The 27,921-nt window shown below is 36.9% G+C and overlaps 1 protein-coding gene across 2 annotated transcripts; it reads right to left on the bottom strand.

The window, feature by feature from the left end:
- Window positions 1-183: 183 nt before the first annotated feature.
- Window positions 184-27,921, bottom strand: adam10a (ADAM metallopeptidase domain 10a). Of its 2 annotated transcripts, XM_028014476.1 has the most exons (16): window positions 27,560-27,917; window positions 21,065-21,215; window positions 14,415-14,533; window positions 12,267-12,425; window positions 9,143-9,243; window positions 8,748-8,906; window positions 7,892-7,984; window positions 7,571-7,754; window positions 5,051-5,214; window positions 4,786-4,969; window positions 4,552-4,702; window positions 4,270-4,453; window positions 3,677-3,788; window positions 3,206-3,426; window positions 2,975-3,101; window positions 184-2,379 (listed from the first exon to the last, which is right to left on the bottom strand). In XM_028014476.1, the coding sequence occupies exons 1-16, from the start codon at window positions 27,609-27,611 to the stop codon at window positions 2,264-2,266; spliced, it is 2,277 nt and encodes a 758-aa protein (XP_027870277.1). In that variant the 5' UTR covers window positions 27,612-27,917; the 3' UTR covers window positions 184-2,263. The 2 variants fall into 2 exon arrangements, with proteins under 2 accessions (XP_027870277.1, XP_027870278.1); XM_028014477.1 differs by lacking the exons at window positions 184-2,379; window positions 2,975-3,101 and having other exon boundaries at window positions 3,256-3,426; window positions 3,673-3,788; window positions 27,560-27,921.

Here is a 27,921-nt window from a genome sequence, read left to right on the forward strand (position 1 = left end):
AAACAGAAGAATGAAATGGCTCTTACTTAATCACCTTGTGATTTCTTGGTAACTTGAGTCAGCAGCTCCCTCTAGTGGCCAACAGTCATTGTTGAACTGTGACACATTGAATACTTCTCTAATATAAAAAACGTGTATACAATTTAATCACACTTTTTTTTCTTTCAAACACATCAAAAAGCATTTTGATTAGTTTTAGTTTATTACTTTATTTCAAGTAGTTGTAAAGAAATTAGGTTTTTGCACATTTCTTGCAACTTTGTAAAATGTTCAAAGTAAGCCAGACGGGATACGGAACAAGAAGAACTGCACTGAAACGTGGTATAAAAAGACAAGAGGCATTAAAATCAGACCACAGCTCTGAATCTTTACCTTTGTTGGATTCGGTTGCTTTTCACATCACAAGGAATAAACACATTTCCCAGAGACATCAACTCACTGAGGATCACCCATATCATACTGCTTTAACATAGGGAAAAAAAAAAGAATACACCCATAAAAGTTAGAATATAATAATAAAAAAAAACACCATCAGCACCAAAAGCTAGGCAGTAAGTTAAAAAAAAAAAAGTTTTTTGTCGACTTGTAAGCTTTTTTTTTCCAACGTCTGTATGAAAACCTTTCATGTGTTCTGATTTGGGAGGAAACATAGAAGGCATTTCTCTGTGATGAGGCCAGCTTGTTCACTGATGAACTCTGATTCTCTGCATAGGCTGATCAGTGAGAACCTGGCTCTTTGCATACGAGAAACAACTTTGGGTTGCAGCAGTTCTCCGGACAGCAACGCTCTTTACGTTTCAGCCCCACCTCAAACCAAAGATTCAGCCATTTTCAGTGGCCTCGCTCATCTCTTTAAAGGCGATATGAAGTACATCCTGAATGAGGACCACTGAAGTTCAACTTGGGATTTAAAATGACGTTACAAGAGAATCTGAAACTCAAAAGGAGTTAAAGATTTGGCTAAAAAAAAAAAAAAAAGCATATGTATACCACGTTCTCAAATATTTTCAAACCTTTGAATTTCAGCAGTTCATGTTTAGCAGTCATGCAACTTTAGTCATGCTGCTTAACGTAGGCACATTTTCAAGCAGTTACACAAACCAAGACGGTGCAAAGAGGACAATAAAGCTTTTCAGATGAAAACCGCAGAGTAAAGCAGAAAAAAACAAAAGGAGATTAGCAGAAGACATACTGATTGTTCGCTCTCACATAACAGCAGCGCCAAAGCGATTAAGATTCACAATCTACCCCCTATCAGACTCAGTTCGTCCATATGTACAAAGTCATCTGAACTGCAATATATTTCACTAAAAGAAAGAAAAATTCTCATTTACATTCAAACCAAAGAGCTGAACCGACTGGTTTCAGGTGGTTTTATTTGGCCTTTTTCTTTAACAGCTGACTAACTTACTAGAGATGAATGATGGATTTACTATGATTTAGTAAAACCGTGGAACAATCTGTTGAATAAAAAACAAGTTTCTCAAACTATTTCAGTTCTGTGTACAAAAGCAAGTGCAAAACAGGCTCCAAAGTCTAACCCTCAGATTATAGGCGACTCCATGTTTTCATGCAACTTTTTCTAAAATTTGCATGCAACCATCTTTACACTTGAGCGCTATTAGTAATCCTGAGAAAGTGAATTAGAACAGTAGACAACTTAGATCCCCTAAGAAATATTTTTTCTCGGAAATAAGGGGAAAAAACTCTACACCAAACAATTAAGATGCTTGCATTAGAAATCAAATGTATTTGGTTTGAAAGAAAGAAATCCTCCAGCAATGATGTCAATACGATTATTTTAAACCGGCAGGTAAAACTCATGTACCGACATTCAGCTGCCATCATGCTGAGGATGGAAAAGATGCAGGACAGACACAATTGCAGACCGGCGAGAAAAAAAACATACAAAAAAAAATCAAGGCCACACTAACAAAATCATATTCTCATAACCATCTGTTCTCATAAAAGATGAGAAAAAAATCTTTCAAAGAAACAAAGCAAGATAATTAAGACCATGTGGAAAAACAACGGCAAACTTCCCCATGTCCCTCCTTGAAAGATTAGTTTCCTATAAAAGCTTTGTGAACCATTATTAAACTGGCTCTCAGAGTGGAGGAGGGGGAAGACGGCAGCCCCCACAATAAAACATCTTCGGTTCAAAGTTCTTGGAAATTTTATTTTTTGTGGTGAAGGTAACTCTTTGGAGTAAAGTGCTCCTGTTGTAGGCACTAAGAACAAAGGCAAAGAGCAGAGCGTCGTCTCAGCACCTCAGCGGTTGCATCAGAACCTGATCTCCGGACCCTTGCTGGTAAAGCTGACTTCGAGGTGGCCGTTGCCGTTGCTGTTGTCGTTGACCTCTGTTTATTCTTAGTGTATCTGCAAGATTCATGTCAGAGAGACTCAATATAAATGACTCAGTAAAACGAGGATTTACAGGTAGTAATGTCATAAAACAAACAAGTAGTACAAGTATTTTAGCACAAACGTAACTTATTTGGGTATTTTTTACTCATCAGAAGCCATAAACATCACAAAAGTATATCTTTTTGGCACTCTTAGCAAACATTTGTAAAAAGCCTTAAGATAAATTCTTCCTTCGCTGCAGCAGAAACATCCCACACTGAAAATGTAAGAAAAATTCATCACTTGTTTAATTAGTGAGGGGGAAAATAAATCACAGCCTTTATAATCATTGCCAACATTAATACTTTTCCTTTGTAAGTTGATGAGTTTCTAGAAACTTTAAATTAGTAAGCCACAATTTTCTGTCTCCCTCTGTGAAATTTCTCAGTTTTTGCATGAACTGCACCCAGAGCTGCACCAAAACGCAGGAAATCATCTGAACTCATCCTATTCTTCCGACGTCCATCATGGCGCCTCGAATGATTAAGTGACGTAGTTGCAAAGGGTCAATGCGTCATTTATGTTGCTGATTAAACACTGTTCAAGGATACCGCCCAACATTTTGTACCTGTGAGGTGTTTATGTTCAGGAAGTTTGGGGTTGTTGCTGGGTGTGTGAACACTGCAGATCTTGATGAAACCCGCCATCAGCATAATGAGAGCAATTCCCATCAATAGCACAGCCCACCAGTGAGCCTGAACAGCAGGAAATATAAAACATGTCAAAGGGTCGATGTTTTCTTTATTGGAAATTTGTCTGCATTTCTTATATACTAGACAGGTCTGCTGCAGACACTCACCACAATCCAATCTGCGATGTTCTCATACAGCTCTGGGTTTAAAAACGCTTTCTTCAGCCTGGCCAGCGGCCCGTCGGCGTCCACCAGTCGGCACTTCTTGAAGACGTCACAGTATCCTTTAAAGTCGTTGCAGGGTGAGCCGGGCTGCAGCGTTTTCACTTCCTTATTAAAGAATTTAGCCCATCTATCTGAACCGGTGCTGCTGCAGGTGCTGGCATCGTCTGGGTGAAATAAAGTCAAAGTAAAACCTCACAACATGTTCAAATGAGAAAGAAAACTACACCAACAACGAAACTGGTTTATTAAAGTGATTTGAGCTATTCTAATTAGTGTCTCTCATTAATTAGAATAGCACTGAGTAGTGCTATTCTAATTAATTTTCAAGTTGTGATACAACAAATACGTCCGACTGAGTATTACTACTGAAATTGTACATGTTAGATGTAATCTAGAGGCAGCAGATCTACTCACTTTTTTCCTGGCAGCAAACATGGCAGAGCTCAGCTGCTTGGTTCTTGTCGTCTTTGCTGGCGCAGGTGCACACTTCCAGATCGTACTTCATACAAATAGAACCAGAGCAGATCTAATACACAAAAAGGTAAGAAAAATAAAAATAATGAATCAACAGAATACAAAGAGTATTGCTCCTATTTTTACTTGTAGTCATGTAGTTCCTTTTGGAAGCACCTTTATTCATCTTAACATATGCGTGTCAGGTCACTGTCGGTGTTTATGTGCATTTAAAGGTTAGAGATGAAGAATGATTTGGTCAGAAAGTTGAAAAATTAACATGTGCTTCTGCATTTGCTGCTTGAAATGGGTTTTCCTTAGTTTTACTTTTGCCAAAAGAGTTAAAAATATGAGCAATTAAGCAGTTTAAATGTAAAATAAGTGTAAAAAAATGCAATGTAGTAATATCACTGATTGACATGTTCTAGTTTCAAACTCATTTTAGAAGTGTCTGTACTTCAAATACGTTGTCAGTAGAATAAACATTGTCAGTTTTTTTACATCAAGTACTACTTATACTACACAGAGAAGTACATTAGAAATTAATTGTGTACCCCATTGATGCAAACTTGTGTTTCCTCATGGCAGGTGGTTTTGTTTTCCTTTGGCTCTGAGGTTGGACACACTGCAGTGCGTCCATTGCAAAAGCCTGTTTTAGCACATTCAGATTCCGTTCTGCAACTCTCACTGGAACCCTTAAACACACATTTGGTTGTACAACACGGGCCTTGGCTTGGACTGGGGGAGAAAAACATTACACACATGCAATCAGAAGTGGAAAAAGTTAGGCCATGACAACGTTGTTTGTTTGATATTGTACTCTAAGAAAAACATACCTGCAGATTTTGTCAGGTTTAAGTTTGCACTTTTTCCCCACCTCTTCGTCGGCATTATAGCAGCACTCGTCCTTACAGTCATTGCGGTAGCCGCAGTCGCACTGCTCTCCCTCTTCCACCAGTCCATTACCACAGATAGGCTGACCAGACTCTGAGCAGAGATACATGATTAAAACAAAATCTACCTCAAACACACAAAAAGATTTTCAACATGGTTAAACATAGAAAGCTTACCAACAAAGCAGGAATCTTTCTTCTTCAACAGAACTGCACTTATATTCCGAATACTGCAGATGGAGAACCTGTTATTGTTTAGTTTGTCCCCAGATGTGGCTCTGGCATACATGATGAAGTTTCCCGACTCCTTCTTAATCTTCTCCTTGGATTCTCCAGGGGTGCACTCATTCCCAGAGTCATGCTGTAAAACAGTAAGCACTTAAATTACCTGCAGGACGCATAGAGGAGCTTTGAGTGAGCCGTAGTGTTTCGACTAGCTTACGGGAGAGCCAAAGTTGTGTCCAACTTCATGTGCGAAGGTGATGTGTGACACTTTAGGCGGGACATGTGAAGCATAGTTCTGCACAGTGATGATACCGGTGTTGAGAGATTTCATCTTCCCATCAGAGTAGTGCTTGCTTTTTTCACAAATGCCTCCAGAGCTTCCTGTTGAGTGGCAATAAAAAACAAAAAACAAAAACAATACAGGGCTGTAAGATAACATTAATGTGAGCAATGTTCCAGAAGAATTTGATTAAATGTCTTTTTATCAGCTTAGTAACATAAAAAAAACAGCTAATAGTTTGTTGATAAAGTCCCAAATGACTAAATCTGACAGGACTATGTAAAAGAAAAAGCAACCGCACCCAGTGAAGACTGAAACTGTGCAAACATATGGTTTGCACAGATAATTGCTGGGTCTATCTAAACAAAACTACCATTTTGCAGAAGTGCCTGCAAAAAATCTCAGAGATGAGATGACTCCCCTTCTGCCAGTCGCTCTGTCTGAGTTTCTTTTCTGCTCTTATGATCAGAAACTCCTGAACGCGGGTTTCACTCTACAGAGCAGAAAATGGCAGATAAGCCTTTGAACTATCATTAGCTTTCTCTGTGAATGGCTGCAATTATAAAGGAGAGAGTATTTGGGAGAAGATTAGAGAACTTTGAGGTGAATCTTGACTATGAAACTTCTTAAAATTAAACTCTTCCTGCATTATCTATGACATGAAGGACGTGTGTGTGCCAAAGGTTAAAACAAACTGTATAGACACCTAGAAATATACAAGCAATGTGTAAGATTGTGATTGCCTAACCTGTTAGGGAACTATAATTATGTGCATTTTCATGCCTCTTAAGGTATTTTATTCAATAACTGTTTAACATTTTTAATTAGATGCTTATGGATCAGATGTAGAATAAGAGAAAAAGATTTAAAAATTCCTTTCAGAGAACAAGAAACTGCTCTTACATAAAAATACCGCTGAGTGAAAATTGTTATTCCCTCCTCATCATAAACTGTAATTGTACTGCATGTAGTAGCCAACGTTTATGGTTTATATGTGCTTTGACATGAAAAGCAACACTTTTTTTCTTTCCCTCTGATGTTCCAAATATAATTCTGCTTTGGCATTTGAGGTAAAGTTTATTAAAAAGACAGCAGAATCTACTGAACAGATCTGAACTTTGCCTGTGGGTTTTCATGTTCTTTGATCGCTGTGCATGCAGAGCCTGTTTTTAGTTGGAAAGAGAAGAAAAATAGATGCTACCTGGAGTATTTCAATAATCCAGAGCATTTACTGTAACAGCCTCTTAAGCAGCTGTTTAAAACAGTGCTATAAATGTTCCTCTTTTATATTTAAGATCGGTCTCAGTTTTATAAATACTTCAAATATCAAAGAGGCTCTTCCAATTTTGCTATAACATGTGCTATGGCTCGGACACTTATTCAGAAATTATTTGATTTCAGGGCTGGAATTGATGGCTTTATTACCATTAATATTAATCCATTGACTAATGTTTCTCCAAATATCAAAAATTACTTTTTTAGTTTCTTTTTATTTATTATGCAACAAAAATAGATAAGGAAAGACTGAAAAGGCAAAGCTGGCAACTTAAATATGACCAAAAAATTTATAAAATGTAAAAAAATATATATTTTATACTATATATTTAGAAACAAAAAAAGCTTGAGTAATCAAAATGTGACATGCAAAGAGATGAAACAGAAAAGGCACATTTTAGAAATGACAATTGGTTTCCTTTAAATCCTTTATTCATAAATATTTATATATTATTTAAATAAAGACCAATATAAAAATAATTCATATAACTAGAATAATTAGGACAGGAGTAAATCAAGTACACAACATTTTTCCTAATCAATTTCTTTAAATATAAAATTTCAGAAAGTGTAACTTTATTGAATAATGAGTAGCGATACTTCATAAGGAAATTACTCAAGTAAAAGTAAAGAATACAGCAAAGTAAAAATACTCCTAAATGTACATTCCTTCAAAAAAGTTAATAAAGTGAATGTAACTGGGTAAATGTAACTAGATACTACACAAATTTACCCAAAATAACACAACTAATCTGTCAGTGAGGTAAATGCTACATCCACCATGATCGTTCTGAAAAAGATAATTTCAAATTATGGTGGATTACTACGGCTAAACCACACAAACGCACAGGGCCGTGTGAAGAAAAGAAGTTATTTTTGTGGAAAAGTATGAGGAAAAAATAAATAAATAAAAATTATTTGTCGGCCACAAATATTGATGTTGACGGATAATTATTTGACATACATCGTCAGATATCGTGACTGGTCAGAGCAGAAAGAACCTTAAGCATCTTAGGCATCCACATGTTCTGTGAAAAGCCACAGTACGCAGGATGAAACTGTTTCTAACCAAAGTGGAGCAGATAAACATGTAAAAGCAGCACATAACACTTATGAAGAGAAAAATGTTTATAAAGTTCACTGGAGAAAAAACAAGAAACAGCTTCTGGCTGTGATACGGACCTGAAGGAGCGCCGACCCAAGCCAACCCGAGCACGCCATCATCAAAGTCCCTGTCGGTGAAGAGGTAGGCCAGGCAGTAGTCGTCGTGGTTCTGCTCAGAGTTCAGCTCCAGAAATTTTTCCACGCCAATATTAGAAAAGCGAAATGGATTAGTGGTTTCCTTGGTATCGGCTGTGGTATTGATCTAGACGAGGTCAACAATTAGAAATTGAAAATTCAGAAGAGAAAGCTTCATTGTACTACAGGCTCCTGAAATACTATCTGCTTCATCTGTTCTCAGTTCAGTTTATTTTAAACCAACTCTACCAAAGTTCAACTCACCCTGATCCTTTTAACCATGAAGTTGATGTTTCGGATGCCCAAGAAGTCTGTGTCCTGGTAAATGGAGTCAATAGCCTTCACATGGCTGGAGATCTATAGAAAATGTAATTAATTAGATAAGCAGTAAAAGCACAAACAGAAGCTAATAAAATGCCTTTAATTAATCCATATTACATCATTCCACTGCAAAGGGGAAGACCAGGTTTTTATTTGCATAACATGAACCTGAAACAGTGGAATAGTGAAGTGGAAATTCAGGAGAGGGGAAGGGGGATTTTGAGAAATAAAATACCGTTTGCATGTTGACAGAAAAACCCAAATCTCTGAGTTTACTCAGCTTAAAGCTACCAGTTAGTACTATAACTCACCAGATTTTCCAACTAGGCTTTTAAAAGATTTTTATGTTCTTGTAGGTCAAGAACACGCTATATTTTGTACAAGACTTTTAATCCACTTCCTAATATTTTTTGGGATGTGTTGTGATGTGTGACTCCTCAGTTCATCCAGTTTCTCACAGCACCAGTATACTTGCAGACGCCAGAAGTTCTGCAATGTTTTTGTTGCAAGTCCATGTGGGGCTAATGTTAGCTCTCGACTCATTAGCCCCTCATCCATGGCGTCTATGAGGACCAAATGTGGCACTGGGTCACTTCGAGCCATGCTGATACCGACACCAATCTGTTTCTGTGACTGGAATGAATTGAATTTATTTCTGTATATAAATTGGATCTGTTTGTCTTGAAAGGTTTTTTTGGAATTGAGAGTCACTGCTATATAAATAAAATCAACAGAATTCAACTGATTTATAATAACATGCTTTTACAAACATGATGTTACTGTTTCTGTGTGCGGCTACCTGGGCAATGACGGCCTCCCTGGAGCCGTAGTAAGCATGGAAGAAGTGGTCAGTCTGGATGTAGAGCTGGCAGGTGTTTTTGTCCTTCCCAGCTGCCCTCTTTTTCCTCAGAATAACTGGACCATAAGCGTCATCGTCTTCTGTCACCCTGCTTACATCCTGTGAAAAACACAAAACAAACATATCAGGTCAGTTCTGATTGTTTTATTCTGTTAAATAACACAATCCATGTCTAGAGAGAGAGAGAGAAAAAAAAAATCAAAGATAAGGAACAGTTTCTGCTCTGAAACGCAAAAGAAACTCCAAAGAAAAAACAAATTAAACAAAGTTCACTCGTCCACCATCCTTGCCCAGATGTGCTTTTAGGCCGGGTTTGTTGTGATGTTGGCACTTACATTGCTCGGCTCTTCGACTGCAGACGCCTGGTACTTCTTCATCCTTTCAAACACAGAGTGGTCAGCACAGCCTCCCTCTGAGCCGTACTTATGAGGATAATCTGGCAGACAGAGTGGAGATACGGGAATGACTTTGAAATGCTTAAGGAACATGATGTATCCGTTTTGATACGAGAGCTGATTAGTGGAAGAATGGAGCAGCTGGATTTAATAAAAGCTTTAGTGTAAGTGACATGATGCATCATGATATTAGAGTCAAAGTTTCACAACAGCATTGGCACCAAAATGTTAATGAAAAATGTACAAAATGACACTAATGCTTGTATTTAAAAGGGAAAAGCAAAACATTTTGCTATTGCTGCTAAAAAGTAACAACTGACCTTTAAAGTGTTATTAAAAAGTATCTTATTCATTGTTTTTTAATCTTTAAAAATGCACTAAAGCAGAAAGATGTGCTGGTATTTCTGATGTGCTTAAGATTTATTGTATCTTTCTGTCTGACTGGAACTCAGCTGAAGCTTTTCTTGTTCATATGTAGGAGGTTGCACATGTAAAGTAAGTTTGGATGACACTTATTGTGATCTAAATAAACTAAATGAGCTACCCTGAGTACCTAGAAGTTGATATTAGGCTGCTGGCCTGCAGTCAGCTAACCGTTTTTATCTGTTCACTCTGAAGTCAACTCATCTTGGTTCTCCTTCAGTTTCCAATCCATGACTGTTTGTGTTTCTCGGAGCAAAAATAATGTGCAAGCAGCTGATTTTGTCGAAAAACGTAGCAGCTGATTGACAGTGAGCAGCAACAGGTGCCAAAAGGAATACGTTGGCCTCAAGTTCATGTTTTATAAAACTGGAGAAAACTCTGGTTGCTATGATGGAAAATATTTGTGGTTTTGAAAATGTGACCTTGTTAAGGCCTCAGAATATGATGCATTATTTGAACAAATAAACTTACCAATTAACTAATTTTTCTAACTCTAATATCAGCGAAAAGCAGAGCAAAGAAAGGCAGATATCATCACTAATACATCTCAAACAAGATTTTCTTCTCTGTTCATTTATGTACATATACAGTACAAAAGCTGAATAAAGAAAAAATGTAAAGGAAATCATTTCCATTGCAGTTGCACTACTTAGAAAGCTACCACCAATTATAATTACATTTTCCAGTAAATCTTACATAAAGTGCTATATGCTATTTAATCAGGGTATAAGTAACTGAACATGAATAAAATCACAAAGCCTCACATAAAGGTTATTTTAAAAGCAAGATGGCTGTAAAGCAGCAGTGAGATGTGAAACTATGCTGACCTTTACATCAAAATGAAAACATTCCCCTCCATTATTCTCTAGCAGCTGACTAAACCGGTGAAACTGACACACACTGCAGGAACAGATTCAAGCTCTGACAATGTGTTTTTTTGGTGTTTTGTCGGAAAAAGATGTCTTTGTTCTTATGAAAGAGGTCTTGTACAACTGCTGATCAAAAGGCCTTTGACTTGTGGGCAGAAGTACAAAGAAAAACATTAAATGATGGATTTTCTATATTTCTCACATCAAATGTCCTTTCACTATCTACAAGTTTACAGTAAATGTACTGGGAGCATTGTGAAGTGAAGTTCAAAATGTCCGGTTTGTACAAAATTTGAAGAATTACAGTCTGAAGGCAGAAATTGTTTATAATGTGAAATTTCTTTTCCAAACTAATCCAGACAAACAGCAAAATCCAATTTGCTATTTATCAAATTGGAATTTGACAAATTAGTCAAATTCCAATTTGACAATTTGTCAAATTTGACACAAATTGCTTTAGCATAGCAATACTTCATAGTACTAGTGACACACGCAAACATTTAAGGAACATTTCATCAGGATTTAAAACCACATTTGGTTCTAGAAGAATAAAAAACATACAGTTAAAATTAGCTCATACCTCAACAAAGTACATCTAAAAATCTAGAATATTGAAATCGATAATGATTATGGTTTGCGTCTAAATTCAGTGTTTCAGAAAATAAAATCAGCATCTCCACATGATATAAAATGTCATGGTAAACGTCTGTTAGTGGAAAAACAGTGGACCAACACCAGTAGATGACTTGGCACCTAAAACCATTACTGACTGTCATACATTCACTCTGGAATTCAAGCAACATGGATTCTGTGCCTCTCAACTCTTCCTCCAGACGTTGAAACCACTGATTTCCAAATGAAATGAGCAATTTGTTTAGAAAAGAGGATTTTGAACCACTGATCAGCAGTCCAGTCTGGTTTAGGAGGAGCTTGACATGAGGAATGCAACGTTTGTCAGTGCAACGTGGCTCTTGATGTTCTGATTTCAACTTCAATCCAGTCATATTGAAGCTCCTCCAAATATTTGAATGAATTTTTCCTGACAATCCTCTCAAGGTCGTGGTTCTCCCTGCTGCTGCTGTGTGGTAGGAAGCTTTTCCTACCACACAACTTTCTGCGAATATGCTTGGACACCACTATATGAACGCCCAGCTTCTTAAGCAATTAGCTGATTATCAAAAGTTTCCAGTATTTCCACTTTTTAACCATATTTAAATCTGAGACAGAATTATAATATCTGTACACCATAATCATCAGAACTACTAAGAATTAAAGGCGTGACATATGTCACTCTATGTGTTATGAACCTATATTATGAGTTTCACTTTCTGAAATTATAAAGACTAAAAAGAAGTTGGACTTTATCCATAATATTCAAATTTTTTGAGATGTACCTGTATACATTGAATATTTGGTAACACTTTAACTGTGTCATTCGGTAATTAATGACAGTTCTAATGGAGTTTTAAAGCAAATTTTAATAGAACTTTGATTTAAAAGGGTCATTATTGACCAAATAATGAAAAGTTGACACTTTTAATTAACTTTTAATGCAACATTTAGTCCAACTGTGCATTAAAAGTGTCATTATTTACCGAATGACACTTTGTGACAACATGTCGTAACCATTCATGAAGACTCCTTTGAGTTCATAACATGTGTTGCGCCATGTTTTTGATAGTGTCATGCCAGTCTTATGCACACCCCTTCAAATAAAGTGTTAGCAAATATTTTTACTTCATTCCGTAACATTGGTTTTAATCAGTACTTACGAATATCATCTTCATGATAGATGACGGAGTGGAACGGCACATTGCTGTGCTCCAGATACCTCTCTGAGGGTTCAACATAAAACGTTCCTTGGTGGGTTTTAATAAATCCTTCAAATCGTCCGTCAACCACCGAGCCGTGAGTCAGAGTCCCCTGTTCACCTGCCAAACAAAGGAAAGAGCAGCAAAAAAATCTAGATCACGTCCTGCTAAACAGATAATCTCAGTTATAAGATGCCCCCAGACGACGTTCCCAGGCACAAAAACATAATGGCATAAACTTCCCATTTCACCTTTTGTTTAAGACAATAAAAGCCCCTTTCCTGATGTTTATGTGAACTTACGAGGAGACATGCAGCAGGAAGAAGAGGAAAGGAAATTAAAATATGTCGGGGGATGGGGTGGAAGAAAACTGGATTTACAATACTCACTGGGTGTATTTATATATATTTATCTGGTAAAATACAACTCAGATGACGCAGACTAATCTGTAGTATGAAAATATAATAAATGAGGCAGAGACCTTGACTTTTGTAGCATCACACAACCTTTTTATCTCCAAAGGGAATTGCTTTCCTCTTGATTTAAAATGCCCTCATAGATTTTACTATGAAGTTAAAATTGTGTCTTAGTATAGAGAAAACAAAGCATTACATTTGTTTCTCAAAATAGTGTTTTACTGACTTTCCACATTGGGTTGTAGGTTTTGTTTTTATAAAACCACATGAAGCTACTCTTGGTTCCTTAAAAACGTACGGTCACGAGGGTTCCTCAGTTTATTCTCTTTTATTTCCAATAATTCTTAATAAACATCAAATTCAATGCTGAATGCTCAAATGTCAAAATGTTAAAAGTATGCAACTGCTCTTATTTTACGAAGTTATTTAATCTCTTTAAGTCAGGGTTCCTAATTTTCATGAATAAATTCCTGACTTCTAAGACTTTTATTTCCTTTATGCTGATTTTAAAACGCACAAAACAGAAAGTAAGGAAGTAAAAACACAACTAAAGAAAGGAAGGACACAATGACAGTCAGGAGGAAATGCACAGTGAATGAAAGAAAAAAGGAGAAAGAAAATGAAGGAGCATAAGGTATGATCGAACTAAATACGTGTGAAAGGAAATGAAAACGGTCACAAGAAAGCAGAGAAGGATACAAGGAAAGGATGGAAGGAATACAAAAGACAAGAAGAAGAGAAGGACAGAAGGAGAAAAGCAAGAGTACAAATATTAAAGAGCCGAATGAAGAGGAGTGGGAATGAAGAATATGTAGACATGTTGTTTAGCAGAACGTTTTTGCTAAAAGAGATACTATTGTGAAGACGCATTTATACTCACTTATTCTGATTGGATAGCAACAGGGATTACCCACGTTGCTCAAAAGCCTGGTTTTAATTGCTTGATCAACCCTGGCTGGCAGAGTCCAGGCTGAACGCTCTGAACGTCATGAAAAAAGTTTTGTTCAAACAAATCCACACTCTGGTGGTGTTGGGTTGGATAATGGTTGGTTTTCTTTTTTTTTTTTTTATCGCCCCTCAAGGGGTCTTTTTTGTGGGCTCTAGTGTCCCTTTTTCAAAGTATTCTGACAGGAAAGAGGGAAGACATGCGGTAAAAGTCGTCGGGTCCGGGAATCGAACCCGCGACAGCCACGTCGAGGCCACGTTGCCTCTGAATGTGGGTCGCGCTAATCCCTCCACCACCACGGCACATGGTTGGTTTTCTATCGCCACATCAAGATGTTTATTTCAGGGTAAAGAATTGCAAGATGCAATGTTGATATTTTTCACTCATCTCAAAAGTAAATCTCAAAGTAAAAGATTTCCAGGAATCCAAACCAGACCCAGAAAAAACCCGGCCAGGTTGAACCCAACTTGCTCATTTCCTTTTTGCCCTCAGTGAGTTCTCTAACAGCATCGGGCACCCGAAACCATTTTTTAACTGTTTTTTTCCTCCATTGTTTTTGTTGGGTGAAAAAGGAACAAAAAAAAGGGAAATGTTTTAAAAATAATTATACTGATAGGTTAAGAGCCCTATTTGATTTTGACAATCAGTAAGACTTGTGGAGTTATTTACAATAAATCATTTAAAAGAGACAGACAGACAATGAAGAAACTGTAAACAGGAAATGATGTGAGGAAAGCGCGGCCTTACCGAAGATTTCTCCACTATAAATATGTGATGTGTCGATGGGTTCCTCTTGTCCTGACACCTCAATGACGAGATCTGGAGAAAAGAGCTTTGTATCTCTCTTTAGCCGCAAGTTAAAATGTCTAAAGAGAGAAAAAAAAGGAAAATTAGCTTCAGCAATAAACAATAAGCATCCAAACTTATCTCACAAAATAAAGTCTGTGCTGAAAAACACAGATTCACAACGAAAACCTCAGGGCTGCAGATCAAACAACCACAATGAAAGCTTTGTCACTTTGTTCTGCAGGCTGTTGCCTAAAGATTTTCTCTATAACAGTGATGTCGAAAGAATAGAATAAAAAAAGAAACTCATCGCTGATATAATCCCATATGAGCCACTAGCTTACCAGAAACTTGCAGCGATGTTTGAAACACTTCAAACGATGAGAAATATCCATGCTTAACATAATTCTTATGCAATCACACGACTGTGAAGGTTCTTCCACATGACTCAACTCTGAATCACCACTGCTTCTTACTCACTCGGACCCTGTGAGTTCAGCCATTTTGGCTTCATCATGTTGGTAAAATGGGGGTACTTTAATATCTTAGCTGTATTTCTCCCCCATTATATTTGTTTGTTCAGATGTATAATATAACTTAGTCGTGCTTCGATGCAGTTGGCAGTGCTGCAGGATAAATAATGAGTTCTCTGTGAGAAATAGCAATGAGTTCTGACAGGTCTTACAGAGAGCAGCTCTGACATTACAACATGCTATTCATTTTTTCTCATTCTTTTTTTTTTAATTACAAAGCCACATATTTGCTTGGAATGTCGTCTCACCTGATTTCTACTCAGCATCAGACACTGATAAATTCCATATTAGTAAAAATCAAGTTTCTAAATACTAAAAAAAATCTGTTCACAGTTAAAAACTAGCGACCAAGCCCGATATCTGGGTGTAGTGATGGACTCTGACCTAAACATTCAGAGCCACATAAAGACAGTTACAAAGTCGGCCTTCTATCACCTGAAGAACATTTCTAGCATTAGAGCACTAATGAATCAGTGAGATCTAGAGAAACTTATCCATGCGTTTATCTCCAGTCGCATTGATTACTGCAACAGTGTCTTCACAGATCAATCAAACAGCAGCTGATACAGAATGCTGCTGCTCGCATCCTGGCTAAAACCAGGAAGATAGATCACATCACCTCAAAATCCCTACACTGGCTCCCTGTAGTTCAGAGAATAGACTTTATCAGTTTATAAATCACTGAACGGTTTAGCACCACAAAAGATTAAATATCTGCTGTTGTATCAACCGCTCAGGTTTTCTGGTTTTGCTCTGCATCCCCAGAAACAGAACCAAAAATGGGTAAGCAGCATTCAGTTTCTATGCACCACAAATCTGGAACAAACTTCCAGAAAACTGCAAAACTGCTGAAACGCTGAGTGCCTTTAAATCTAGACTAAAAACCCTCCTGGTTCAAGTTGCCTTTGAAGCATAATCGATTAAGAATTTAACGATGGCGCCTGACTAAATGTAATGTTTCAATTGGTGATTCTATGTTGCATGACTTTGTGTTTTTTGTGTTTTTATGATGTAAAGCACTTCGAAATGCCTTGTTACTTAAATGTGTTGTACAAATAAAATTTGTTTGATTGATTGAAAAGAAATTTTTCAAAAATGTGAACAGGAATGTAATTGAAAGTCTAGCAGCGTTACAAAGTGAACAGCGTTTTGAGGGTCAGACAGAGAGCAGGATTTCCCTCTGCAGGATGAACCTTTGACCTGTTCAAGCATTCACATTTGAGGACATTTGCTGTAAACTGTAAAAAGATGCAGTTTACAGCATCTTTCAGGCAGGTTTGGTTTTATTTTTTATATACAGAAACCAAAAACATCAACAAAAAAAGGTCAACATAGCCACCCAACTAGATTAATGTAACTGGTAATGGTACAAATGAGGTCAAAGACTAAATCAAATGCATTTTTTCTTTAATCACAGCATGTCCAGTCTGTGCATGTAAAGGCTCTAATACAGAAGCACAGGTGAAGCTGTTTGCTCTCCAAGCGGGACACTGGTGTTATTTGTGGGAATGGGTGTGGCTACCACTGATATAGACAAAGAACAAACAGGCAAACAGGAAACAGCCAACTGTATCAAAGGTGACGTCTGTCACTGACACCATGAATGAAAGCACATCCAAATGATCCACAACAGCAGCCCAAATAGCTGGTCTTTCAACTAACTGGTAACCAGTAAGATTATAGAAAACACTCAAGTTTACAACGATTAAAAAAACTACTACCAAGGATTTTTTCCATGTTGGTGTACAGTGGACTTGTACAATGCATCTTTATTTTTTCCACTTTATGTTATGTTACAGCCTTTTTCCAATTTGTATTCAATTACTCTCTTTGCTCAAAATTCTAATTATTATACATCAGCATGTATATTTTAAGGCTCTTTGAATGAAATAGGCAATACATTTGAGCATTCAATTCAATTCAGAGAAATAATTACATTTCGAAATCTGAACAAAATTACAACTCTTGCTATAGCATAGACATAGTACATAATATTACTAAAGGTAATAGTTTTTATAATTTGACTTCAACTGGTTCTTTTACCTGTGATGATTTAGAAAATGCTTGGTGATTTTTTACACACTATTCTCTTTATCTGGACACAAATATTAATGTGAGTGGGAATCACAAATAATGCTTTTCAAACGTTATAAAGATTCAAAGGCCTCTGCTCTGGTTAAGCACAAAGTGAGGACTATTTATCTTTTTATCTCAACTCTTTTTCGTGACTTCTTTAAGGACCTAATGTGGTTTTGAATAACTTCAGATATCTTAGATAATTGATAAAGGATTTTATAAATGTCACTTGTAGCATCTGTGGTATATTACTTCAGCTACAAATAGTCTAGTGAGAAAGTACAACCTCTCAACAGAACAAATAGTCTATATTAAAACTCCATTAATACAACACAGCTAAAAGACCTGAATAGTAATAATAATATTCTAATCCCTGAGGAAGGCAGATGTAAAGATAGTCATACTGGTACATCCCAACACATTACAATACCACCAGGAAATCTATATATTTCAGTAATTCACTTCAAAACGTGAAAGTAATTTAGATTACACACATGAACGCAGTATTTTTGTGCTTCACTGGCGATTTAAACCCCCAAAGAGCAGGAGTCCAACTCCAGTCCTGGAGATCCAGTGTTCTGCAACTTTTAGATACATTTCTTGTTGAGCATTACTGAATCTAAAAGCTGAAATGTTTACTCAGCAATGACTTATTTTGGGGGGTTTTTAAAACAGAAACAAATCTAGAAGTTGCAGGAAATCGGTTGTCATGAACTAGTTTGACACCTGTGTCATAGAGATGATAAGGCAGTAAATAAGACAATCAGACATCCAACCCAACGATGAGCTGAAAGCTGCTATTAAAGCAAGCAGGGCTTCCTTAACCCTCAGTAAAGTCACAGGGCTGACTGCCTCCATTGCGCGATGCATCGATGTAGTGAATAATGCAAAAGGAGCTGAATAGCTAAACTGAATGGCATACATCTTAATAAAAATTCATCTTTTTATATTGGTCTTATGTAAAGCTATACATCTGAAAAGAAATCAATGTTTAACAATATATAAAATAAAATAACTTCAATATTTTAGTTTTGATATGATGCACCTGGTTTCTGGAATGAAAAAATTGATTTGGATATCAATGAGAGATATGACTGGGCAATAAATCAATAACAATATATATATAGCGAAAGACGTGATCAATATCACTGAATTCCCACCAGAAACGCACAACATTCTGGGGGACGTAGGCAGAGGAAAGGCTTTAGCTCTTCAACCTCTCAAGGTTGATGGCATCAACTAACTCACTCTCTCACTCTTTGGTTACCTAGCAACTCACTTGCTCTTTGGTTACCTAGCAACAACCTGATGACTAACTTACGCAGCAGCAGTTTCAGGTTTTACCACAGTGCCTCGAAGCTGCGCTGTGGTAAAACTTCTTGTGGTAAAATGCTTCTTTGGGGGGCGTGCTGTGGTGGCGCAGGGGCTTAGCACGCCCCACGTTTGGAGGCCTTAGTCCTCGACGCGGACGTCGCGGGTTCGACTCCCGGTCCCGACGACCTTTGCCGCATGTCTTCCCCCCTCTCCTCACCCTCCTTCCTGTCTGCCTACTGTGGAAAAAATACGAGCCACTAGCGCCGCAAAAACTCTTTGGAGAAAAAAAAAAATGCTTCTTTGGTTACCGAGCAACCAAATAGGCAAGAGCACTGTCAGGTTTCACCACAGCGCCACAAAACTGCTTAAAGTGAAGGAAGAAAATGATCACCATATATATTGGCTGATATGAAACTCTGGTATCGTGTTACTTTTTAAAAAAATATATTCTAGTCTGGATGAGAGAAAATCAAACCCTATGAAGACTGTTTTAAACTTAGATGTTTACATAGATGTGTGAAAATATTGAGTTGTGTGTCCATACTGTCGCTCTATACAGAGCACCGAGACCTCAGCAGAAAAAGATTACATTTCAACAGATATTCCACAGAAAACAGGTTTCTAAAACATAATTGGAACTTGCATTCTTGCACAATGTGGCTTTGGAATGTTCACCTTGATTTTCTTTGCATTTTAAAACTCAAAATGAATGAACGTATGGAGGAACTTTTGTCAAAGGCCGGCTATGACTAAGGTGTTCAAGAATGTGAAGAACCTGTAACCGTCAATTATAACACTGTGGGCCAAAGGGAAATCCAGTTTGCATAAGCCTCATAACTGTAAGAACTGGTTTAAAGTTTGCTTGACACTTGTTTTTAATACACATTCTGATTTCTGTAGCTTAACAAATCAGGCAAAAATCTAAAAATAAGAGATTCACAGTCTCACGATCACCATGCAGCACTGAAAGGTGAAGGAGAGACAACCAAAATAAAAGCTAGACCTCTATCTAAGACATCCTCTTTGCTGATAAAGATGAATACATAATCAACACGGAAATACTAAAAGAAATGTTGCAAAATCAATAACAATAAAAGCAGATCACATTTCTCCATAGACAACACAAGCAAAATGTTAAGACATTCTGCTTTACATGTCCCTAAAAGCAGCTTATGATTCTGTGTACAACTAAATTATTCAAATGAAATCTACAAAATGTGCATACATGTGTTTTCATTTGGACTGTGGATGCCATTACAAAACAGTAAGCCTTTAACAAACAACCATCCAAGAGCAAAGCGACATTGAATAACCCAGCAGTTCAGATTTTGCATGAAGCACTGTAAACCTTTTTTCCTTCTGGTAGACTTGACACTCATTAACGTGGCTCATCTGTCTAATTTTCCAAGCTTCTGCATCAAGGGTACAGTTGCTGCTGTTCACTCCAGGTAAGTCACAGATGCGTGATATTATAAAAACATGCAACATGCAATATTATTGTGAATATTTCTTTTCCACCATCAAAATCTCCCCCATCACTCTGTATTAGTGTCAATGTCTTGGTCACTAAAATCTATAGCTAAATCTAGGAGAGCAGATTCTGAATGGCAAATGGTAATTTCCTTCTAAATACTGCATTCAAGTAGTTTTTCTGCTTCTGCAATATTGAGCAAACTGCTTAGGGCTGAAAGGATTAATCAGATTAATTGATTATTGAAATAATCATCAACTAATGTAATAATTGATTAATTGTTAACTGAATTACACAGCCTCAAAAAGAGGCTATTTACTGAAAAAACATGTTACTCAGAACTATAACTAAAACCGAACAAAAACTACAGACATATCAAATTTAAGATGAAAAAAACTTATCTTAAAAGATTTAAAAGACAAAACAAACTTATCTTAAAAAAAGGTTCTATTATGAACTCCTCAAGTGACATACTTTGTAAAAATAAAAGCCTTTTAAGCACATTTTGCTATCCAATAATCAATTTCTTAATCCAGTGATGAACTCTATGCTGCATTGATGCCAAGTCAAGCAGAAATAGCTGAGCTGTTATTGTATTTTAGGAAATAAAATGCTTATTTAAAATGAATTAATTATTTCTATATTGCATTTTTCAAGGTATTCCAAAAGTCTATAGAAAAAAATCCCTAAGTGGTTAAATGAAAAATCTGCAGAATGTGGCCAATTTTTTTATCCATCAATAGAAAAGTTGATTACTAAAATAATCGTTAGCTGCAGCCCTAAAATTGAAAATGCAATGCCAACGGTGATCTAATATATTGAGAAGCTCAAGTACAGACTAATCACTGGGATTTCCCATAACTCCACTCGGAAAAAAAAGAAAAGAAAAAAAGCTTTGTGGGTTTCTCCTTTGCTTGTTAAATTCCTACTTCCAAAGAGAAACCACGTGCAACAAAAATGGGAAGTGTTCCAACTTAGCTGTCTACATTATTGTGCAAAGAGCAAGATATTAAATGACATAATAACATCTGCATTTTTGAAACTTTAAACTGCATTGGTACATGTTGGGCAATCTTTTCTGTTCCAGAAAGGAGTGACATAAAGCAGATAAAGGATCCAAATTTCCGCTGCAGATTAGTAAGATTTCAGCAAGGAAGGGTGTGGGGGAGGGTGGGGGGTGGATGTGTGTGTGTGTGTGTGTTTTGAATTGAACTGACCTCCCATGAGCCTTGAAGTCCAAGTGAACCGTCTTGTCTTGCGGATGAAGTGCCCTTTTGGCTCTCTGATGACTGCTGTGCAGAGCTTCTGTGTCATATGACAAACCCTCATAATGGCGAATATATTTGTTCAACGGCTTTTCAAACTGGCCTGAAAGACAATTCAATGACACAATGAGGCAAACTTTGTTTAAAAAAAGTCAGATGCAACATAATTTCTCTGATTTCTGGGACAAAACAAAACATTTGAATGAGCAGTCATCGAACGAGTCACGCTAGAAAATGTTAGGAATGTCTCCAAAACTGAGCAGGGTAAATCTGTCACTCCCAGCACAAGTGTAAAAGGCTTATTCATTTTAACGCCTCAAACCCACAGAGTTCTTCCAACCATCTTTCATTCTAACTGCTTCCTTTGTTCTTTTATCAAAAAACACTGAGTCCTCAGTTTAACACAAGGGGAGCAGAGCACATGATGCACATCAGGTGACTGGGGGTCTGTTTCCACAGAATAGCCTGTCTCAATGCCAGTGAATGAAATTGCTGAAGGCTGCTGTAGTAGTAAGAAGCTCCATTAAAAGGAAACACTGGATGCCATTTAAATACTAGTTTCTGTTTATGTTGTCACGGCAGTTTTCAAAATAATGGCATTTACAGTTGACAATTTATTATTAAGCAGAGAACTTAAGTCATTGTTTTAGCTCCATTAACCTTCATGAAAGTATTAAAGTGCAAAACACAAATGGTGGAATAAATAGATGACAATTAATGTTGTTATTCTCAATAAAACCAATTTATTGACAACACTAGAGGAACCAAAGAAACATAACAGAATATATAAATGCACCGATCAGGCTTGAAATACCAATTTCTGGTTTGCTTCAGCAGAAAATGACAAAATAACATTTTCCCCATTTATGAATGAAATTGTTCCTTTTGGTTTTAATGACTTCACAACAAAGTGCATAAATGAACCAATGTTTGCTGGTATTTACCTGGGTGGGGAGGATCATTTGTTGTTTAATGTTTTAGTCAATTTCACTCCTTTTCTTTTTTGTAGCTACATGAAAAACTCATTAAATGCTGCTGTTAAAAAAACAACAAAATGGTACAAGACTGAGTGAGTCAAACTCAATCAGTTAACGGTTGTAACTATAAGGAAATATGATTTATTTCTGTCATGCTCACACAGAATTCTGATACAAACGGAAAAACACTATGCAGGTGTGTTTATCTGAAATATTTGAGGTTATAGTGCCTTACTTTTATAGTGGTAAAGCACTATAATAGTAAGAAAATGAAGGTCAGAGACATTTGGTCTGAAACACCAAATGTTTTTATTTTTCCACCCCACTGTTTTGCTCTGTAAAGTGGGAGTCACAACTCCCCAAACAGGGAGGAAGAGGCTGTACCAGCAACTTGTTCATGACTGCACATGAAGCAACTTGTTCATGACTGCACATAGGAAACAGCAACAATCTGCTGCTCTCATCTATTTCTAAAATCACAATAATGTAAACAAACTAAGACAGGCAAAAACCAGGCTTAGGGATGCCTGGACGGGCTTAGAGTGAAGGTGGCGGGTGTTTTTCTAATCAAGGAATGTAGATTTAGTACTAAAATAAATATCGCTATCCCAGTTTGCAAGATCTCCTCCCTCAGGAGGATGTGGAAACTTTATTGATGTTTAATATTGACACTGAGTAGCCATTACATGGGTAATTCTGGGTCTAACACAGCAATTATTTTTTAAATTTTTTTTTAAAAGGAAAAAAAGGGATTTTGTCCACACTCGGTAAATAAAACTTGCCTATAGCCATAAAACCCAAATCATTCTCTTAAAAGGATAATTTATAAAGCATAATAAATGACTACTGTGTAAATGTATTTGTTTTATGGTTATATTAAAGAAACACTGCTTTATTTCTACTTTGAGGTTTAGGAACAAAGACAAAAAAAAATTAACTATTACAGCAAAGCAAATCCAAATGACTTTTATGCAGTTTTCAACCTTAAGCTCCTAAAATATAGAGCTGCTGCTAAGATTGTGCAGCCTGTATAATTACACTTATTTTAGATGTTTTATTCTATTTTTTTAATCCGTCTAATTTTTTTTACAATAATCTTTAAAGATTCTTATTTTAAAATCATGTGCTACTAGTGAAACAACAAGATTTAATAAGAAAGAAATGCACTGAATGAAAAATTCTATTTTTATGTTAAGTGAAAAAAAGAATGTAGTTTGCAGCAGTTTCTTAAAATTCTCAAAATGGTCATGAAAGCTCATCAACGATTAGTTAAAATTAACCTCTTATCTCATTTAGTTTGCTTATAATCAGATGTTTAGTTGACTTCAAAGATGTGCATGGCACAACCGCATGAGATTTGCATCTACACAAATACATTCCACACCTGAGTTACTTGAAGTCTCGGTGGGTGATCAAGCACAAACCCGGTCAAAATAATAACAATTCTGTTTTTTTGTTCTGGAACAGCCCAGTCTCACTCCTAACTTTTTACACAAGGATTAATGGTTAGTAATTAATACTAAAGGAGAAGTAATTCAAACATTTTTTTACAGTTTCACTGCTGCTGCACATCTTCAGGATTGCAGAGCAAAGTGTTTCGAGTGCCTTTGCAAAGAGCAGCTGTTGACAGAAAGGAAACTGTTTTGCTGACAAGAAGCGAGGAAGTGGTAACAGCATGGATTCAACTCTTCTGGGCTTTGCAAGCGAGTTGATAGTTTGACAACAAAACCAAAACTGGCAACTCCACGGTCTGCACTTAACTATGGATATAGCTGTGCATCCCACAGTGAAGAACAAACAAACCTGAGATTTTGTTGTAACCTGGAAAAACCAAATCCTTAAATAAATACTCTTAAGGATCAACAACAATGAAATTAAGAAAACAAATCTTAAACTGACTCAGGCTCTTTTTACCTAAGTGACATCAACAAAATTATGCCAGACAAATAACCAAACATGACTTAACAAAGCACTGTTGGGCTGGAGTACAGGAACTTCATGCCATCACAATATGGTTTGTGAAAGCAGCAGTGTGGTGAAGCTGTTGGACTCAGCCTGCTATTGTTTTGAAAGTGTCTGGTCCAAGTTGTTTGCTCCGATTTTATGCTAACATTGACACAAACTGACACAGTTGTTGCAGATGATTTAGTTCACCTCCTTCTGCTGCTATTCTTTAGACATGAGAAAGTCCTGCTAAGAAATTTGAAAAGGATCTTGTAGAAATTATTAGAGTTGACCCTCGCCTACTCGCAACTTAGTATTTGTGAATTTTTCTGCAAAACATAACTCCAAAGTATTTGTGATTTATCCTTAGAGACCATTTTAAACAAATAAAAACATCTGTATTCCCTTTTTCGCACTTATTGTCTTTGTTTTATTTGTATAATATATGGCTGACTTCTGGTTTTTGATTTGATGCTTTTATTTTGATAAGATAACTTTCCCTGAATATATTATAGAACGGCAGTTTAATGACAGAAAGTAAAGGAAGAAAGGTTGCAACAACATTAAGTGTATCTTATTATATTTGATAGAGGCACAAGGTATGTTTATTTTGTAAAAAATGATATTTCTAATATTGATTGGTTGAAATTGTGAATTTGTTTTATTGTACTGTATACAAACACTAGGTATAGCTTTTGAATTAGAGTTGACATTTTTAGTTGTGAACATTATTGTTAGTTCAAACGTTATGGTTGTAAGAGCATGGTTTTGTCCCTTACACTGTCTTTTTCTTGTGTGTTTGTACATACAGCTCCTCCTTCAGTGAAACTCAGGGTTTATTTCTAATAAACCTCACTGTTCTTCAGTAAAGCCTAAATCCTTCATTGGGCCTGGGGGGGGGGTGTCTGCTACACATATGTTCAGTCATCACATAATTAATTATAATTTCCTTTTTTGGCATTTGCTATAAATTCTCAACAAAACTTAAAGCAGCTTTAATCCAGATTGTACATGAACCCCCTCCTCTCTGACATCAGCAGCAGTAATTGTGTGTGGGCCTTTAACGCAGCCATGTTGGGCTCCAGCCATCTTGGATTTCATAAAGCGCTTCCAGAGTGATATTAAGGTGTCTTTTTGCCTTTTCAATGTATTTTGTGAAAGGACAGATGGTAGATGTGGCAGAAGTGAGCCAGCCTCTATTCTGCTGCTGACTCAACAGTGGAGGACATCACAGCTTCATCAGCTGACTCGTATAAGGGCAAGCAGGCTTTTTGGTGGAGGGAGCGATGTAGAGATGACATATGGTTTGTGCAACCACCCACTCACAAGTTGCACAATCAGGTTCTTTTGTGATAGAGGCTATTGGCTGGCTCTATCTACAGTAGACTACTGTGTGAGAAAAAAACATGCCAGATAGGGCTTCCTTTTACTCCCTAAAGACGGTAGATTACTAAAGATCCCCTCCTCCCAAAAAACAAAGTGCTTAAGTGTTATTTAAAGCTGTTGAATGTACTATAGTCAGAGGAGAGACAAGTCATCTATCTGCTATGCTTTCCCTGTAATTTTGACTTAATTAGCTACCTGTCTGTGCCTGTATGTTAATGGGCAGACTTCTTCCTGAAGATCATATTACTTTTCTTCATCCATTTCAAATCACATTGAACTGAATGTGAATATCTAATTTAATCAAACATTTTTCATGGTGTATAAACAATCATCTCATTTTGAATGTGAACAAAACAAAAGATTGTAGATTTCCAGAGAAACAGGGTTAGATCATTATCCATTATCTGTTGTCATACAACAATGTCTTCAGTCAGAGGCTTCTTCACAACCACTGTAACACAGACATCTACAGGACTCCCTGTAGCCGTCTACCATTACTTCTTGAAGAACCTTGAATAATATGAGTTGCAACAAAGAATTTTTTTTAAATTTAACTGAAACAGGGACAAATTTCTAAATAAGCTAAACATAGTTGTATTACATTTTAACTAAAAAAGTGTAATATAAATATGTTTTTCTTTGGAACTGCACTATGAAATGAACTTAGATCTATTTTTATGTTTTCAGTTCCGTCTCATACTTTTGTAAATAAATTTAAACAATGCCACATTCACCCAAATGCGCTCACAAATGCGCAATAAGTGGGCAACTTGGGGGTAAATGCCATGCCTAGGGGCACATCGACATGTGACACGATAAAGCTGGAATCAAACCCACAACGTTCAGATTAAAAGACAATTACACCTCCCAATAAGCTACAGTCACCGATAAGCAAATACATAAACAATAAAGGTCTTATTTTATTTATTTATGCAGGAGTTTGCCATATATATTCAACATTAAATATATTCTTTAATTATTAAATTAATCAAAGAGAGTTGCATTATTTGTGAGTGGCAGCCCAAAATGACACCAGTTTTAGATACCCATGAAGTAACTATGTCTATAACAGAGGCACACCGACCAATAGGCCAGACTTGGGAATCAGACAAAGTTTCATTAATCAGCTCTGACGAGTGATCAACAGACCAAATGCTGAAATATCTGACACTTTTCTAACTAACAAACTAACTAACAGTGACAAAATGTCCTGGATATTTTAGATGTTTCCCTGATTTAACACACCGTTGCGCAAAAGCCAGTTAATCAACCATAAATTGAAACATGTAAAGCATCCCAGGCAGTGTGCCTTGAGGAGCTGGGTTGGCAAACACTGACAGATGCAATTAGAAGCACTTTTATTCCTGTGAGCCTCTAAAGACATGTGCTTTGATCAATAAGTAGGAAAATCTTGTAAATCCTTCACTTTCAGCCAGTTCTAATACTGCCTTGATCAAGAGGCGTGAAGCACATTTTTCTCCTTTCTGCATCAGAAAAAAAACTGGTACTGGCAGGTCTGACTTCACAGAAAACTTTAGGTTCGGTTTATTTTGAAGACTTTCAACACTTGGATTTTTTTTTAGATCTTAAAACAATGGATGTCCCACTGGATTTATTTTAAATTGTGGCTTTCAAAAACACAACACAATGCTTACAAGTGAAACAGTGAAACTTTAATTAACTTGATAACTGAATTAGCTGCATGATCTGGGCTGAAACTACAAAATAGCTGACATTTACCTTTGAACAGCTTTGTCTTTTGTAGATGTAACTATGAGTTGAGCTAAGTTTAGAGAACCTTTTTGCAATATTTCCAGCACTAGTGAATGTTTCCTCCTCCTGTCTGTGTAGACTTGGCTAACTGTCCGCCCTAAGAGCTCCTGCCCGTAGACACAACATGAGTTTTCCCACTCAAGAACTGTCAAAAAGCTTCTATTTACCTCGACCGTGTCGGGTTTAATTATTCAACCTGACACCAGCGCTAATTTTGTCACGCTTGGGACCGACTCGTGTTCAGGCACAACTCTTAACATGAACATTAGCCACCTAGCTAGCAAGTTAGAAAGCCAGAGTGCAACTGTTAGATCCGATTAGCGCCACCACTGAACACTTTCCCGGTGCGAGTGAATGGAAAACTTACCTCTAATATCTCGCAGGTAGCAAAAAATGATAAATAATTTGAAAAATATCATATCCGACAGACGTTTAGTACTAGTGAACTAAGCTAAAATACACATAAAAACCCGTGAAGCGCCTCTCGTTTCGTTTCGTTGTGTTGGTTGGAGCTGGTCGTCGCCCTCTTCCTAGTTCGCTGCCATAACAAACACCGGCGGCTCGGATCCGAAGTCACAAGCAGACAGGCTCCCCTCCCTTCCGGTGTGTACTGCCAAGAGAGCGTAGACACACCCATTCAGTTACCAAAGCACAACACGAAATCACCTCTAAACAACTATTCACTTTACAGTAGGATAGTAAAACTCTGTCTCAATCCTCTGCAACGAC

The sequence above is a fragment of the Xiphophorus couchianus genome, chromosome 4 (assembly GCF_001444195.1).
Source record: "Xiphophorus couchianus chromosome 4, X_couchianus-1.0, whole genome shotgun sequence".
NCBI classification, from domain to species: domain Eukaryota; kingdom Metazoa; phylum Chordata; class Actinopteri; order Cyprinodontiformes; family Poeciliidae; genus Xiphophorus; species Xiphophorus couchianus.